The sequence below is a fragment of the Protopterus annectens genome, chromosome 3.part1, assembly GCF_019279795.1.
Source record: "Protopterus annectens isolate FY-2018-M chromosome 3.part1, PAN1.0, whole genome shotgun sequence".
NCBI classification, from domain to species: domain Eukaryota; kingdom Metazoa; phylum Chordata; order Ceratodontiformes; family Protopteridae; genus Protopterus; species Protopterus annectens.
The window spans coordinates 111,194,951-111,214,342 of NC_056732.1; the positions used below are offsets into that span (position 1 = coordinate 111,194,951).

The 19,392-nt window shown below is 37.1% G+C and overlaps 1 protein-coding gene across 1 annotated transcript in view; it reads left to right on the plus strand.

The window, feature by feature from the left end:
- The window catches only part of NOL4 (nucleolar protein 4), a 2,553,475-nt gene that overhangs the window by 2,438,521 nt on the left and 95,562 nt on the right, over positions 1–19,392 (plus strand). The window contains exon 10 of the mRNA XM_044066638.1: positions 9,156–9,336. Coding sequence (XP_043922573.1) covers positions 9,156–9,336 — 181 coding nt within the window. The remainder of the gene's footprint in view (positions 1–9,155; positions 9,337–19,392) is intronic.

The following is a 19,392-nucleotide window of genomic DNA, read 5'->3' on the forward strand; positions in this document are numbered from 1 at the left end:
AGCAATTCATAACTAGTAATTGTTCAGTTTTTCAATTGTTCATTAATTCCTGCATAAAAGACAAAGGCCACACAGAACCCAGATTCCTCAGTGATTGTATATACCCTGGGACCCAACTAGGTATCAAGTTGTTTTTTGAATATCAGCACAGAAGAGGACTGTCAGATATGTAAAGTAACTTTGTTCCAAAATCAAACCAATGACTGCATTAAATAGTTTGCTCTTGAGACTGTACTTGACTCCTAAATTCTTTAAGTAAAATATGCACCTTTCGTTGACATGCTTGCATTCAGCAATTCAATATTTAGTTGAGATTGATGTTCTTCACTCCAGAGTACCCTGTAGGCTAAACAAAGTTTATCCCTCAAATATCTGCAACTGACTGAAAGGAGGCTTAGACTTTCCAGTCTAGGTGGATATGATTTTTCTCTACAAGTAATGATGCACCTTGTAAACTTTTATTGAATACCTTCTAAAACCAGGAGATCACCTTTTTGTAGCAGCGAGACAACATGTTGTACTCAATGATGGGTCAAACATATGTTATGAGCAACTCAAAAGACAATAATTATTTCTTGTTGTAAAGTTCTTAAAAATTAAGCCAATAACTTTTTAATGCCTTAGGTTTAACTCATAAAGCATTAGTCATATACTTAAAATTACTACATACAATAAGACCTAAATCTTTATATTCTGTTAACTTCTGTAACAAGTGGGGACCTAAGTCTGTTTGATATGCAACCTTTGGTTTCCCAGAATGCAAAGTAATGTATTTATCCTTATTGACATTTAGTCCAGTTAAGTGTAACTATTTGGCCACCAAACACATGTAAGTGTTGAAATGGCCAATATTCCCTAGCGATGTAATAACACAAACTAATTTAATATTGTTCACATTACTTGGCCATCCAAACATTATATATCTGAGGATTAAAGTGAAAATACCAGGCTGAAAATATTGAACTTAGCATTCAGCCCTGATGGACCCGTTTCTTCATGTCAAGCTAGCCAGATGTGGCATTTCCTATCCTTACTCTCTGTAATCTACCACAAAGCCACACTCTTAGTGTCAGATTGACCCTCTACACTCCCAGACTGTTCCTGTTTATCACAGTCATTTTCATCAGAGGCCACCGATATCATTAGGCAGTAGGAGTTCCACACTGCCAGTGTTATGATCACCTATGGTTGTTGTTGTCTTTCGGCTTTTCCCGGTTAGGGGTCACCACAGCAGAACTCCGGTCCGCTAATGATTGGTAGTAGATTTTTACGTGCCGAGTTGATGGCCCTGATGCACAACCTTCAACGAAGGTACGCCCATTCATGCATGTCTCCACACAGAAAACGCTCTAGCTGAGAATCGAACAGGACAACGTCTTACTGTGAGGTGACAACGCTACCGCAGCACCACCACCGCAGTGTTATGATCACCTATGGTAAGTAATTAAAACGACAAAGAGAGAAATAGAATTAAAAAATTATCAAACATATGTTATGTAAAATGTAATTTAAGCAATACTAGATACAAATGCAAGTGAAAATGGACTTTAATGTATACATGAATCTACATAGAATAAAAAAGTTATCAAACATATGTTATGTAAAATGTAATTTAAGCAATACTAGATGCAAATGCAAGTGAAAATGGACTTTAATGTATACATGAATCTACTTTATGAACAGTAATAAGGGGAAAAATTGCCAACTATTTGCAGGTGGTCATGCAAAATCAGTATCAGATGTGCCTGAACAGAAGAATAGAGATGAAAGATAGAAAAGTATCACAGTGCAAATGACACAATAACCACAAAGCAATCTACTTTACAGCTGCTCAGTAAGAAACATCATAGCTCAAAAGCTGCTCTTCAGTATCTTCCTTCACCACTGTCTCTCTCTCTCTCTCCCCTCTTAGTGTCTCTTTCCCCCACCCCTTCATCATACTCTCTTTGTCTCTCTCTCTCTCTCTCTCTCTCTACATAAAGCTCCACAAAATAACAATAAAGTACAAAGGTGTTATAGTTATACATAATAATAGTGTCAAGAAAGAAAACAGTATATATAATAATTGTGAACATTCACAGAAAGAACCCATCATTTGCAAGCAGATACAAGTAAGCAATAATGGTACATACAGATATATAAGTTAGTTTAAAAAGACAAGTATTAGTATGTAAGAGTCCTACTTTTACCCTTTATACAAAGACACGAGCTAGTAACCATAATAGACCAAGTAGGATAGTGAAAATGAAGGCAGGACTATCCTGGACCAGCACAAGAGTAGAGCCAAGTAGCTGTAAAGTGTGTTCTTAGTGACTTTTTAAACAAAGATATTGATGGAATGGAAGTTATGCGTGGTGGTAAAGAGTTCCATATTTTGGACACAAAATTAGAAAAGAGAGCTTCACCTGCTGTGTTGTTGGGTTTAATAACTTCTAGAAGGAATTTATTATTAGAGTGGAGAGTCCTTTTACTACAGTATGGGACAAGAATTGAAAATAATAGAAGAGATACAAAAGTGGTGTTGGCTAATGCTGATAGGTTTGGGAGCTGTAGTATAGTAAGGAGGAGAGTCTTGAAGATATGTGTGGTAAGATGTAAGGTGTGAAAGAGATGACAAAATAATTAAGGAGGCTATGTGTACTAGAAACACGTTATGAGAGGTTAGTATAGGACGCACTGATTGATGTATGGTTATGTGAATGAGAGGCAACAGGTAGGAGTGTACTGAAAGAGGAAGAGGCAAATAGAATGGTACTAGAGGTGGGAATAAGGTGGTCTATCAATGGAAATTAGTGAGGATGATAAAGTAATTAGATGGTTGGATGTGGGAGGTTTCAAGTATCTCAGGTGTTGGTAGCCTGTGCTAGTGATTGGGCAAAGAAGATGATTGGGTGTGGCTAGTATCAGATAAGAATAGGGATAGTGGGGGTTGGTGGGAATTGGGGGTAGGGGAGCAGAGTGAGTCCAAGCACAGCGGGGGTGAATTGAGCAGGGCTAGCGCTGGGCTCGGATAAAGCTGAAGTACAAAAAACAATCAGCAGGTAGGCTATGATGACTAACAAAGCTTGCAGAGTAAAGGAAGAAGTGGGTTCTGTACAGGCTATCAGAGAGATATCCTCAAAGTTTGCAGTGAAACAGGAAAATTAAGGAAGCAGGCCGGGCATAGAAGGAAAAAGCTAGAGGGTATGGAGTTAATAGAATGAGGACATTAGGTGCCTAATATCAATAGCTAGGATGGATGGCAGCACTAGAACAACTAATGAGATGCTTTGAACAGTGTATGGGCAGATACTAGGTGGAATAGTTTTTCTCTGGGATGTAAACAGGGGGAGATAAGGGAATGGGAAGTATTCTCACATGGGGCACCTTCTAAAGGCCTGGCTGCTGCTGACCGATGTGATGTGCTCTCCAGGGATAGGAATCTTAACTAAAATTCAACCTACAATGTTTCCAGTTGTTAGCTGATGTCTGGGGCTTAGTAGAGTTTTCTGTAGTGTAGGCTTTGTTGGAAACACCACAAAGGTTGCAGTTTTAGCAGAGTTTAATAGAAATCCCACGTAGTTTTTAGAAAGGGTGCTATCTAAAAAAGACAAGGAAGGCATATTGAGAGGCCTGGGTGAGTAGTTGCTGAGATAGTATAATATCTTTAACAAAGTCAGCATACATTCTTTTTTTCTTGTGAGTCCAATTCCAAGGTGGTACGACTAAATTTAGATAGTGTGTAACTCCCAACAGCCCATTATGTCACAAGTCATACCATTTTACCTCCAACCAACAATGGTTATAATAAACACCAAAAGACATGTCAGTGTTTAACACTGGAACATGTGTAAATAGGTTAAGCATCATACATAGCCAAATCTCACTGCCGTATTTCACACTTTCATTGCTTTTGGATGTAATCAATGTCAATGTGTCTGCCAATCCATTTTTGTGCTTTTAGTTACAATAATGCAGATAGCAAGAATGTATATCTTTGGGCACAGGCTGTTACACATGAGATCTGAACTGAGCACCGATTCAGACACATAATTCTAGCTTGACTTCTGTAGACATAGCGGGTAAAAGTGTGGACGGTGTTCCATTTAGATCACAAATGTGGGGTGCTGACCGGTCCATAATTTTTGTGGCACTGCTCATCAAGCTGCTGCATGGAGATTATACCATGTCTCGGGTATAAGACTGAGGCTTGGAATAGCTTGGCCAAAGCTGTCTCCAGTGCAACTGTTACTTCCACACACTGGGGAACAACTTCATTACCATTACAATGACATGAACAGGTGCAGTCAGGACCTCTTCAGTCAATGGGAGGATGAATGTAAGACTGCAAACAACCTCAGTTGTGTAAGTATAGTAAGCAATCACAAATCAATGATATAGCATGGATTATCCAGTCAACAGAGGTATTTGTCGTGTTTAATTATGAATTTCTCTGTTTATCTCCAGTTACAACTTTTCCTGTCCTAGCAGGACTAGGAAAAATATAGCACAGCATTTGAATAGTGTAGCAATAAAGACTTTGTAAATACTTTCTATCTTCAACAGGTAGATTTATTAAACCATTTTTATTCTGCTTATGTCTTAATCTTGTCTCTGATATCCTACCTCGTCTTGCTGCCTATAGTAAATACTTTATTGCACAGAGCATAATAGATTAATAATGCCTACACCCTTCCTTGCTTCAATAATTTGTCACTGTCCCTACAATTGTGTGATTTTAACTTTGTGAATTAGGAGTTCTTTTGTGATGTGATGAGATAATGTTCAGATCTGTAGACTTATTTTGGCATAGTTTCAAGGGTTTTAACCCAGAACTATGTCAAACTGTTACTGACTATTTCTATAACATTGTTTTATGTGTAGCTATTGCCTACATATTTTATCGAGTAATCATTATCCTGCTTCTGTCATAATCTACTTGTTCACTGCCTCCCTCTCTCTCTCTCTATGTCTCTACCCCCTTCTGTGCATCAGTCTGAATGATTAGCTTTTGCGCAATGCCTGGCACTAAGCAGCACCTGTAACTTATGGGAAATGGCAGTACATAACTTATGGCAAAATCTTGTGAGTTTTTACCTTTGGCCATTTTAGTCTGATGCCCTTCATGTGACTGTGCTTAGCATTGTTTTGCTATTGAAGACAAGCTGATAGCATTGTGAGGAAATGGTTATTACCATCTCTTGGTAGGCTGCAGAGTTGAATGTCCACCATACAGGATGTTCCAGCTGCAAAAATTGTTATGAAACACAAAGCCCAAAAGATTCTTGGCTTCATAGTGTTTTTATTGTCGATTCTTCCACCAGCATTCACATGCTTGGTCCCTTATGTGTTTCAGAATCAGTCACACCATATTCATATCTACCAAGGAATTATGTAGGACATTAGGTATAATCAAGCTTTTATTTGTTAACAAGCATAGTACAATAGACACATTTGGACAAGATTATTGCTAAACATATATACAATATTAGGAGCAATGCTTTTTTTCATTTCCATCCATGTTCTGAAATATATTAACTGTGACTCATGTATGTCTGTTATAAATCCATTCACTTGATTACTCAGTCATGTAATGCAAACATGTACAATTGCAAAACAAATGCAGCATGCCTCAAATATATGGACAGTCACTAGATATGAGGTCTGTGTAGCTATAAAACTGTATAATCCATGTAATGCATAGCGTAATGCAGGTGTCATGAGAAATGTGTAAATCATGACACATAAAACCTTATGATACCATAGCTATGCTCTGCATTGGATCATTTATTATGCTGTTGGATGTAATGTAACCATTTTGTGATGTTCAAATTGATATTCCTGTGATGAATCATGCTGCCAACATTCTCCCCTGCTTCATTCTTTTATCACTGACCTTTCAAACAAGTAATTTTAAGGCTGTAAACTAACATTTCCTGCATAGTGTGTTGAGTTAACTTGCATGTCTATAGATGGATTTTTGCATAGTGTCAATGGTTCAAATCCAGAACTATGTGAAAGTATTATTTAATGTTTTATTTGTATTACTATTGTGTGTATAACTGTTGGCTACATATGTTATTAAAGTGCCATTATACTGCGGGCTTCTATAACTATTCTTAACATGTGTCATGCTGCAAAATCATCATAAAATGTGAGTGAGCCCATGATATGTCATTGTCTTGCGTGTTCATGTTCTTAGTTGAAGTTATGGTACTCTTTGTTGAAATTCCTTTTGAGCATGCCCAGTATAATGATTTAGTAAATGCACACTAGTTAGTAAAGGGAACTTTAATTACAGAATGTCATGAGATCTTTATTTTCATTTTTTGCTCTTGGTCAGGACTTAATTGAATTATCCTGTTGGCTTTGACAACCGCACAGTGGAGTTAATGACCTATGGGTTAAGGATAACAACATTGGTCACAGACCAGTGTACATTTGATTTATGCGCACTGTAAATGTACAAGGAGGCAGTTAGTAATACACATTAGTGCTTCACATGTGTGTGTTGCATGTTGCTGTACTGTCATACAGTTCTTAATATTGTTGTTCATAAGGCTCACTTCAGGGCTATCTATCTCAATTACAATATACTGCATTGAAATCTGTACTTTAATACACTCATTGAAGTGCGCATGTATGGTGTGGCACTTACACTGCAAAAGATGCAGGTCATATCATTGCTTACATTAACACAAATGCATCATAGTCACAAACAATTGTAGCCTGACAGTTTACTCATTAGCTGATGTCTTCACAGCATACTGCTGGCATGTACTTTTATTTTGCCCATGTCTTATATGAGCTGCCTATACACTTGTAATGTACACAGAAATACATATTTGGCATAGTGATATATATATATTATGATATCCAGAAACACAACCTTTTTGACAGGGGATGGACTACACTTGACTTGTATCTTGATTTATGTACATTTTCACATTTGCCATATTAGCATGACTCATTATGCATGTATGTATGTCACATATGCTGTAGTCACAGAAATAGTAACATGTATATCAGATCATTATTCTGTTTATATCCTGCTTAGTATGATACCTTGTGTGTGTGTGTGTGTGTGTGTGTGTGTGTGTGTGTGTGTGTGTGTGTGTGTGTGTGTGTGTGTGTGTGTATGTATGTATATATATATATATATATATATATATATATATATATATATATATATATATATATATATAGCATGCATTACCACTCGGTAAGCTTTTACCACTGACAATATGCATGTTGGTTAAAAATATTGTATTTCATCACTTAATGCTATCATTGGAATGACTGCATAGGTGTCTGTGATTCTTTTCCATATTTCCACATTGACTCAGGTGTGTACACTGCCATGACAACTGTCAGTATTGTTTCCTAAATACATAAAAGGCAATGCCATTCACAAAATTCTTTAACCTGCATGTGTGCTGTAATAGTAATCATGTGGATGTAATCTATCGCCATTAATCATTCCACAGTATACATTCCAATGGCAGACTAGTTCAATACACCTGCCACACGTGTAGCTAAGCATTGTCAATAAAACCATCTGAGTGATACAAATATTAATGGTTATGCCACAAAGCATGTATAGTGGCAAGCGTACATTTAGGTTTTATGAGTGTAATTATACTCATGTTTATCATTTACATTAATATACAAGACATGTTTGGCTAATAGATGTTTAAATATACAATAACCTTTCTACGGTTACAAGTGCCAACAAACAAAGCAGAAATGCCCATTTCTGAAGTGCATGACACAATAGCTGTAGGATTCATTGATTTATTTATACATGATGAGCATGAGAAGGCAGCATACTGTTGTTTACAAAAGATACCTTTCGGTATACACATCTGACAAGCAATAACTACAGTATATGCAAATCTACACTAATGTATCTACTGTCCTTGCTGTTTCCTGAAATCAGCATTTGATACACATTTATCATATTTAGTCCCTTTTGTTACATTGTTGCTTTATGTCACTCTCACATCGTTTGATAGCATTTCCATTTGTATTTATGTACATGGGTCAATGCAGTGAACATGATTAATTTTAGTACATGAATATAAAAAAATTGCTTCTGACCACAACACTGTTTGTGCAATAATCACGTTACCTAACTACAGTTTCTCAGTTTAGCTTCCCCTCATTCTTACTTGTGCAGTAATCCCTTATATCTGTATACAATTCCCCCTTTAGCTTCCTCTTCTTCTTGTTTCTGCATTAATTCCTATAGCTGAGTACAATTTTCATGTTTAACTTCCCTGCATTTTAATTATTTCATCAAAGTTCCTTTGCCTTGTATTGTTCGGTTCATATGTTCACTCACTAAGTCTGATTGCAAGCAACACCTTTTGTTTACATTGTGCACCTTTTTGTGGCCGCTAATACATGTGCTGTCTACAAATAGGTGCTTCTAAATGTGTAGGCTTCTGTAACAACTTGCATATTGAGTGAACACTGCTGCTCATTGTGCTAAAATACCCAAATAGTGTTGGCTTTGTGCAAAGTGTACATGCTCGTTAATGAATCCCAAGGTCAGTCATTTAAATATCAAGCTAAATGTTGTATTGGGAAATACTGTTTGAAAAGTGCAGATAATGCCAGTTTTCTAGCTTCCTTTTGTCTAAGTGTATACCTAATCAGGCAGTATATGATTCTAAATAAGTGTAATGAAGAGTGAGTATCAGAGGATGTCTATACTCTTTTGCTCATAAAAATAGCACTGGAGCCACTTTTGCAATCAAAGCTAACCTCGGACGTGTTTTTCCAAGTGTGTAATATGCAGAAAGAATTGTAAAAATGCTAGTTGCAACAATGTATTTTTTAATATTTTATTATTACTTAAAATATGTTTTCTAAAGTATCTTTAAGCAAAGATACTAAAGGACTTGCTGGCTGGTAAAAAACAAGAGGCTAGCAAAAAAGATTTCCAGTTGCAGCCATGATATATGTAAAGTGATAAAAACAACTGGTTGTTGGAAAATGTTAGCAAGTTTTTAATTTGCCATAATTTCAGGATACCGTGTTAGATGTTACTTAACATTTTTTTGAATGTTTTACAGTACACAAAAATGCCAGTTAATGAACTGTCTTACAAAAAATGCATTTTTTTTAAATGCCACACACTGATTAATTTGACAAAAATATTGCTTCTGCAGGATGACTCTGCTCCACCAGAAAAGCAGTTCAAACAAGAATCATCCCCAGTTCACCATCCTACATCAGTTGTTTCCAACACGCAGGATGTGTTGTACATCAATGGAAATGGGACCTACGGTTACCATAGTTACAGAGGCCTTGGAGGAGGGCTGTTAAACCTGACTGATGCAGCAAGCAGTGGTAAGTCTTTCAGGGAAGGCTATTACTGCAACTATAATAGCAAAAAGGTTTTAAAGCAGGCAGAACTGACACTACACTGAACAAATGGAACAAGATGATATATTATGAGCTCAAAATTTGTTTTTTTTTCTAGTTCTTGTTCCATTTCATATCACTTAATTCTCAATGAAGATGGCTTTTCCAAGAAGATGAGGAGCATGCATTCATCATTGACTTTTAACAAATGAACGTTGCTTTAGTCACTAGTCATAGCAGTTTGCCTTCTGGCATAAGTTCAGCCACTTTGAAATTTCTGTGAGGAAATTATACATTTTACAATGTTTGAGGCTGACATAATGGTTATGGTGTCAAGATACACAAGGTACAGGATTTGATTGTCCCCATGGTCACTGTATGGTTATTGGTTAAGTGTGTAATAGTCTGCAGACAGTGGCTTATAATTACCTATAAAACAATGACTGAAAAAATAGAATTCCTGGAAATTAGTCTGTTCTTAACACAGTCATCATCACCTCTGTCTAACCCAGTACATAGTAATTCAAGTAAAACTGATTTTGTTCTCCTCAGCAGAAATAAAAATCTACACCTTTTATATTATGTTGAGCACCTGGACATTCATGAACTTATCAAATAATTAAGAAGAGGACATTGCTGTCTAACAGTTTATAAATTAAGCACAGGTAGTTATGCCTGACACAGTGTAGAAAAACCTGCATTTATCATCAATGTTCTGAGTATACATTAGTCAACTTTCTTTTAAGAGAATTCTGACCGACCTTGTCTGCAGGTAGGGATTAAGAGCCTTTTGTTTAGAATAATTCTCTTCCATTGATAATGAGAAAGGCCCCGGATATGACAGAAGAGACAGTCTTCCTTCCTTTGTAAAGAAAGCAATGTTCAGGTTATGTCTTACTTCCTAAGCGTTCATTAACGTCTAGCTACCCCCCCACCCCACCCCCACAAACACATACACACAAGCAAAAAAATAAAAATAAGAAGAAAGCAGTATTCTTAAAAACATTTTGTTTAATAATGTGGACTATGAGGTTCCTAATAGCAATCATGCAACAATGTGTAGCAAAAGACAAACGTTTATGATATAATTGTTTTCACTGTAGGATGTTTGAGACCTGTCACTTGGATTACTAGTGATATAACCCACTTTCCTTGGACAAATGTTGCATGTTGTCATCATCGCATCACATTAGTCTGCAGCAGTGATTGAAATTAATTATCATTTTCTGCCAGTCTGGCAAAAAATTGAATAGTTATTACCTTTAAGCATATATTTATCAAAACTTACACATTGTTCTGATATCATTCAGTCATGTTGCTGACAGCACTTACTACAATGGCAAGTTTTATGTCAGTTAGATTTTTAATATTATGCTGTTGATGATTTTTGTGTTTTTTAATTCCCTTTGGATGAATAAATAGAAAATGTTTTAATAAGGAGCTAACTAAGGGGTAATTCAGCATTTTGTTTACAGTATTGCAGTAACACAACCACAAACAAATGAGTTATATTGGCAGTGCCATCAGTAATGCATATGGAACAGTATGATACTGCAAGACAGAAAGATAAGAAAACAATCATGATTTGAAAGAAATGTTAGGACCATGTCGGTCCAATAAGATGACTGTCTGCTATCAGTATAGGGTCTAAAAACTGTTATCACACTAAAGCACAAAGCACATTCTCAGGTTCATTGATGTTAAAATTGTTTCACCCTTTTAATAAGGCTTTACAAGAAGTAGACTGAACCAAACCAATCTGACCACTTAGAGTGGATGAAAACAGAAGTGAATAGTCTTGGCTGTGGGTGTCAGCTATAAGTGATTTTGATACTGTGGCCTATAACAGGGTTCAGGGATGTATTTGAGTGCAAATACAAATCAGAGCATGAGGCCAAAATGGTGAATAATGAGAGTTATGGATACATAGTTACATGTTGTATTGTTGCTAACTCTTCTAGAGGCGGAGAAGGCATCAGCCGCATCACCATTTGATGTTTTCTTTAAATGACTAATGGCAGAGACTTCAACTTATCTCTTACTGCCCTCAGTTCAATAAAGATGGCCAGTGCTGTATTTTCTAGGGACACTGGCAGAAGGTAATAACTTGCACCTTAGATAATGGGCAAAATGTATATTCTTATCTTACTGAAAAACAAATATTCACCAGCAGGGCATGAACATACAGATATTGTATGTTAAAAAAACAAGTCTAATGCTTCATGGCAGCATATCAAACTGCTGTGAATCTCAGATTTAAAGAAAGCAAATGGCCACATTGTTATGGCTGCTAATGCAGCTTTGCTGATTAGCATGCATGAAATTTAAAAAAAAGTAAATAAGTAAAATAAAGTGAACCTAGCAAAAGTAACTACAGGCACATTTACTAGGACATGTCATTTTACTTCCCTTTTGCTTTGCCAGTGGCTTAAAAAGCAGCATTTAGTAAGTTTGAGAAAAATGTTAATGCATTTCTGTGTATGGGTATATGAGTACTTGTGTGCATATGTATGAGTGTGCGTGTGTGCGTGTGTGTGTGTGTGTGTGTGTGTGTGTGTGTGTGTGTGTGTGTGTGTGTGTGTGTGTGTGTGTGCACGCACGCTTGCCCACACGCATTTAGATTGCGCACTAACATAACTTTGATTTTGTATATAAAATACTTTCACCAACAACAATTACATATGCTACAGCAACTTTGAAACATTAGGCAGAGGAACTATTTTACATCATAAATATAAAAATGTATATATACTGATAAAAACAAATTGTATTTATCTACTGGGAAAGTCCAGCTTGGAATGAAGCCAATTCTCAGCAGAGGCCCAGGGAAAAACATGCAAGACACATTTCTTTGTAACATTGGTAGAAACCCACACAACCACAGGGAGGACATGCAGACTCCACACAGAAACACCCTAGCCAGGGATCAAACTAGAGAATTTCTTGTTGTGAGGCAACAATGCTACCTCTGCACTACTGCACCATCTGCAATATGAAGCAGCTTAATAGATAGTCCATTTTTAAGCACAGTAATGTCCTCCAGGGTGGGTGTTATAGGAGAAATAATAGATCTTCCAAGGGGTGTACACCCTGGGTGGTCCATCATTTCCACAATAACACACACCTTCTCAGGTATTATTACTTGTTATTTACTCAGTGTATCAAATATGGGCAGTATTATTCTTTTATGTGGATAGTAATAGATGTTAACAACTTCTGAATTACCAGGGAAACAGATCAGATGCCTGAAACCATTTATTTGGGCTATTAATTTGTAGAGTGGCAAAACTAAGAAGGATGCATTCACTATGCTATTTATGTCAAAGGAATAAAGAAACAAAAGCAGTGTGTGCACAGCAGGGAGAGAGGTGAAGCATAAGAAGGAACATATGAAACTGTTAATAAAGCCAACAGAATCTTTCATGTTAATGCTGATCTATTTTGCAGGGCACTTTAGAGTGTTAGTTCAAAACTATACCTAGCATTATGCTAAGTGGAGTGATTAGTTAAAGAATATTATTGCCATTCAAAATAATATACTTTATTAATCAGAACACAATACAGCATTTGATCAGCGACTAAGTTATAACTATTGCCATTATGTTATGAGGGTATGTCTGGTAAGTGGGTGGCTATTCATGGTGATGTTGAATGCCAGTGGAAACTATGGGATCTGATACAAGGCTCTGCATTAATCACCAGGCTTGATCCATGGATCCTTTGTCTTGCTCCTCCTCCATAGTGCTAGTGGTCTGATAGGGTGATGTGCTATGCAATCCTAATAACATTCAGAAGAATACACCATCACAAATATAAGGAAAGGGTCTCTGAACCTATAAACCATCATATCTAAAGAAGGTACTTGCATGTACTCAAATTATAAAGAAGATAAAATGGTCTGGTGTCTTCCTAGAGCACACATAAACAGGCTTTGTGCATGCAGGGTGACATAATGAGGTACTTTTACATCTGCAACATTTGTCTTACGGAAATGTGTGACTGGGAAACAATATCAAAGTTCAGAGAAAGCTTGTATTATTTAACTTTTTGCTACAATCCATGGTTGTCCCTTAAGTCTCCCTCCTCCTTCAGACCAAAAGCCTATTTGCATCTCTTTACACCCATACCCAGTGTGTTACATACAAATCCTAACCCCTATCCCATCTCCAAATGAAACTCAGCATGGGTGCCAGATCTGAAACTCCTTAAAAATGTTTAAAAATAAAACATACTCCACTTACTTGCTACTTGCTTACTTGCACATCTCTTCAGAAGCCACCATCATGGATTTGCCCATCAGAGTTCTGGATTATGATAACTGCAGTCCTCAGAGTAGCAAAACTATAAATGCTGGTATGTAGAAAGCATACTAAGACCAAGACAACTGTATCTAGAAGTATTGCTGCTACTCTGGAATGAACTGCCCTTAGAATTGCTATATAAGTAGCAGGACTATGTAGGGTTACAGCTGCCCCACCCCGCAAGGGGCACTGTCAGTAGCGCAGCATGGGTGGGGATGTTGGGCATTCCCTAAACTAAAAGAAAGGAAAGGATTCTTGCTCACTTAACTTTTATTTTCAAAGAAAATGCCTAAACAAACATGCTGTTTAGGCAAAGTTTAGCAGGCCAGCCAGGTAACCTTGACTTCACACAGCATCACTCAGTGACTTCAATTTCCTTTTTCTGCACAAGCTCACAGAATGTTGCTTACTGCCAGAAGTTTGTACCAAGAGACACTAGTGTACTCCCTAAAGTTAGTACTACTTTTTAAGCTGATCTAACACTCACCAACCCCCACCTTTGGTAAACTCATGATCTGAAACTCTTACACTTTGGGTTATCATTTAAAATATAGAGTCACAAAAGTTAGGTCCCTTTTGCAATCTTTAAAGAAACAGTACATTCCAAGCAGACCTTGTTACATTATTTTAAAGTACGACATGGAAATAACAGAATTATTTGGCAGCCATTCACTTTTGATGCACCAAAGCAACGTGGCAGGCAAGGTTTTCATTTGACCAAGTAACACCAACTGGTTAAGTTGTTGCTTTCAAATAATCAGGGACAAATCCAAAGATAATCATAGACAATCAGGGACACTTTAAAATATTATTACCACTAACCTGAGACGACAGAATAAGAGAATGTGAATTAATATATATTTTCTGAAATAAAAGAAGTCTATAATTCTAATTATTGTCATGACTTCTTACATATAATTCACCATCTTTTCTCTAAAAGTCATCACTTTTAGGAGGGATTAAGAGAGACAGAGCTAAACCTTGAGTCAAAATCTTAATTAACTTCCCTAGACAGGCACACAGCAAACAAACACTGCGACTACTAAGTATAATCATCTGAACTAAACTGCCAGTGTAGTTTTTGACAACTTTTCTTATGCCCTTAGATGTTATTACAACGGGAAAAAAATCATTAATATTGTTTGCAAGCATGGGTTTTAAAACAATGAGCTATCCTGCGACTTACAAACGGTACATTAACTCAAAGAAGTCGACTTTTTGAAGTACAAGTGTTACCCTAAAAGCCAGTGAATGTGCTCCAATGTAATTATTCATGGAACAACAATAAAAGTAGTGATAATAACACATATGACATAAATATTAACTGACACATCGCTATAAAAAATCCACACGGAACCAGAAGGGTTACTCATTTTTCTACTTTAATGTCCCGTTCTCTAAGCTACTAACATTTGTCAGTTGAAAAGACTAAGTTCACTTACATCCAGCCAGTAGTTACTGGTAAAAACACTTTTCATTCATTTTACCAAAATCTTATGTTTCCCAATGTACAATATACACAATCAGATTAACAAATCATAGCTGACCGTAACAAATACAACTGCTACAATAAAATCATTCTCCACTTATTTGTAGAGAATTGTCACATTAAAAATAAGTGTCTTAAGTATGTAATATCTCCCTATGCTAACAGAGATTTACATTTGGAAGTACTGGGACATTTTTCTTTGGTTTATCTACAAATATCATATGTTAAGCATCATAATTGCTAAACACAAAAATAATGCTCATTCCAGACTGATGCCCTAGGAATTTCTATTTGACCACCTGTAGATATACCAGCTAGTTAGCATTTCTCTCGTTCTAGGCTCTGTCGTAGTTGCCTGTATTTACCTAGCTTGCATTTCTCTCTGCAATTTCATGTATGATTTTATACATTATAATTTCCACATTTTTGTAACAATGATCCCTACACTATATGGCATTTCTCTTCTTTCTTCCACTGCTCAGTACACATCACTTGACCTTAAACACTATGTTTTTACAATGTGTTGCATCTGTATAATGTATGAGTGTTAGGTCAGGAAGCTAAGGTATACAGGAGCATTGATATCAATAGACTATAGGCTGTCCCCAGTTAGACAGTCCACCTTAAACCTCCACCTGTTTAACTTGTAATCTGGAGGGAATGAGAAGGGGGGGGGGTTATTGTGCAGCTGCTGTTGAATTAATCAGTTATTGCTTATTAAAGTTAACAAAAAAGCAAGTGCCCATGCACACACATTCATCACAAAGCAGTTTAACAAAAAACTTGATGCCCTTTGCAGTAAATCAACAACTCAGCAATTTTATTTTTGGAGTTTGGATGCAAAACCTTCATAGGCATTGAAATCTGTACAAAAATTCCAAACTGAGTGTATAGTGCGGTCGGGTACAGCTGAGTATATGCAGTTTTCTTAAGTGTTTATATAGGACATTTCTGTACACCTCTGCATAACAGGCATTGTTGTCTGTGATTGTGGGGGTATAAAACTTTTTATACCATCACTTAGTAGGCTGAAGCTTGCTTTGGAAACATTTTTTTTGTTTTTTTGCTCTTGTGGTGGTGACAGGTTCAATAGAAAGACTTCGAAAGATTTATGGTTCAACCTTACCATGGCGGGCATCACACAGGGAGGAGTGCAATGAACCCCTGTGTTAGTGAGTACTGTGTCTAAGACATTTGAGCCCCTTGTGGGGATTCAGACTATCTGTTCCAGAGCATTTGTATTGACAAAGTCCAGGAACCTTTGGGTGAGCATGTTCATGCTCATATATGTCACCTAGTCGGTGGAAGGATAGTTGAAATCTCCCATGACTAAGGTGCTGGGCTGTATGTGGAGTGACTCCAGTAAGTCCAAATAGGCATTATGCTTTTCTTGGTTCATGATGGGGGACCTATAGCTAGCAATGATGTGGTAGGGTATTTTGTCTGCAGTTAATTAGACACAGAGTCATTTGAGAAAGTCATACTGACTGACCACTCTCATGGAGTCCTTCACTTTAATGAAGATGGTTGCACCTCCACCTTTGATTCTTTCATGGTCATTTTAAGGTCTGAATATGTGGAAGGCATTCTAGCCTTGCACAGCTGGGGTGCTCTTCACTGCCTTGAACCATATCTCAGCAACTGCACAGATGTTAGCATCTCCAAAGGTGAGTAGTGCTTCCAGGGTGTGCAGTTTCATTTTTATATTCCTAGCATTAAGCAGCAGAACCTTGAATTTGTCTCAAGTGGATTTTGTTATATCAGAAATGTTGTTATTTTCACATTGCCTAAAAAGGCACTTTTGGGAAGCAAGCCCTTTGCCAGTATCCAGAAGACTAGAGGACAAAGGTGCAGAAAATCTCTGGCAAAGCAGCATTGCCTTTCAGCCATGTCTTCCCAGGCTGAAAGGGGTCTATGTTCAGTTACGGAATTAAAATATCAATCAACGGCTAATAATTGAATGTTAAACACCAAACATGGAAATTACCGAACAAGCTTGTCTTTGAAAATAATATCACTGAATGGTCATAATTGGCCAATAACCAGGAAGTGCCACTATGCATAAGGTAAGCTAAACAAACCCTTTTATAAATGTACCCTATTCCCCAATGTAGTGTGATCTCAGAGTTGGTATATATAGTTAGAGGGGCTGTGGGGGGCAGAGCTGATAAGAGAGTTGATAAGGTGTTTTTATGAAAGTCATTCACGATGTTGGCCAGCTCTGGCCTTTCGATTATATTATTTTCAGAGATAAGCTTGTTTGGTAATTTCCATGTTTGGTGTTTAATGTTTGATTATTAGCCATTCGATGATATTTTACACAGAAGTGGCTGATGGATACTAGATCCCACTGGACTGATACCAAAAGCTAAGCCAATTTTTACAATTGATAATTTTTTGTTTATATTGTAGTATCATCCTGGCTGAAGGTAGAACGCTGCTTAGGACTAGGGTCATACCTGCCTGGTACAAATAATCTGAGAATTCAGTCATGTCTCTGTTCATACAGTCCAGAGAGGTACATCTCAAGTCATGTACACCAGCATGGACTATGACAGAGTCATAGCAGTACTTGTTGTTGGATAAGCTGAGTGCATGTGTGATTTGATGGATCTTGGCACCTGACAGGTAGTTGACTGTGACCTTCTCTATGTCCAGCCTGGTGAGGGGGATATCTGTCTGTCTCACTATGGAATCACCTGTGACCAAGACTTTAGGTTTTGAGGTGTTTTTCCCTAGAGGCTTATTTGCTGAGACACTGGAGTATGTGTTATTATGTGTAGTGGTTTCTACTTGCATAGCAGTATGTGCAAGTGGTTTATGTTTAGGAGGTCTCTGATCTTTTGGTAGGCTTCTAGTGAGTACCACCGCATAGTGAGTGTATGTGTCATGACCTCATTTTGTGTGAGAGGTGAAGTGTGTGTGCTGACAACCTGGTTGATGTCCAGTTTGTTGTTATGTGAGAGAACTGATTCCAGTTTCATACTGTAATTACATTTCTCACATATGGTATTTGTTTGTTTTAAGAGTAAGTGGTTGTCAGTATACATAAGGCAATTACTATATTGCCTCAGGATGTCCATGTCAATCAGGTTGGCGGGTGAAATGATGGGAAACTGCCCATCCATTATAGCAGGTTTTTACTGTATGTACTACTGGGGAAGGGAGTGGCCTAGTTTGACCAGTTTTTGTGCTAGGACTAACAAAGATGTTTGTTCTATGAAGGCTATAGATGATAAGTGTGGCACCGTTGCTCAGTGCACTCATAGTACAGTAGGAAAGTCTGGGTAGGTGCCACTAACAAACGTCTAGGGAAAAATTGAGTTTCAAGGCATTTGTGTCTATTTAGGCCACCGCTAAACACTGTTGCACAGTGTGCTGCAAATCACAAATGTGAGGCTTAAATACAGGCAAAATTTAAAACGCTTTTAAGCTAATCTACCAATAGGAAAGTACACAGTGAACCTTCCTCCAGCAGTCTCAAGTTTGGACAGGGCTATATCCACACTCTTCTGCTACAAGAGTACAGGGGAGCCCTTCTTAATGTAAGATGGCTGGTTTATCAGGTCTGAATCTAGTGCATGCTATTTAGATATCAGAGCTAGCTAACATTTAAAGAGTTAATACTCCCATATTCACCTCTTTAATAAATGCTTCAAAAGCATTCAAAAAAATAGGCAACAGTTTATTTTGTGTTAGAGAAACTAAACATTACTGGCCCTTTTGTTGTGCTAATAGATCTACACAGCTGTTTGTTAATGCTAACAGGTCTACACACACACACACATACCCCATAAATCTATTCTAGTTAATATATGGATACTTTATTTTTCAGTGTGTCAAATGTTAATTCACTTAACTACCTTAAAATGTTCACTTTATCAATAGAGTACAGACTTTGCTATGTCAAAATTTATTTATTTTATTTATTTATTTTACATTTGTTGACCGGGCTAGTCTAACTGGATACATGTCCATTTTCAGTAGAGGCCGGGGGTGAAAAGCTCCGAGCAGCAACAATGACAAGGAAATACAATAAAGTATAATTAAAATAAAATAAAATTTGTTACAAAATTAACATTAAAAGGTAGAGTTGTACAGAGATATTTAGCAAATTTAGGCTAGAATCAAATACTATGAGTAAAAACAAAAATTAAAACAGAAGATAGATAAAGTAAAACAAAATTTTTTTTTTTTTTTTTTGAGAAAGAGCATGAGGGGGCAAGAGATATCAGTCAGGTTTGGAGCAGG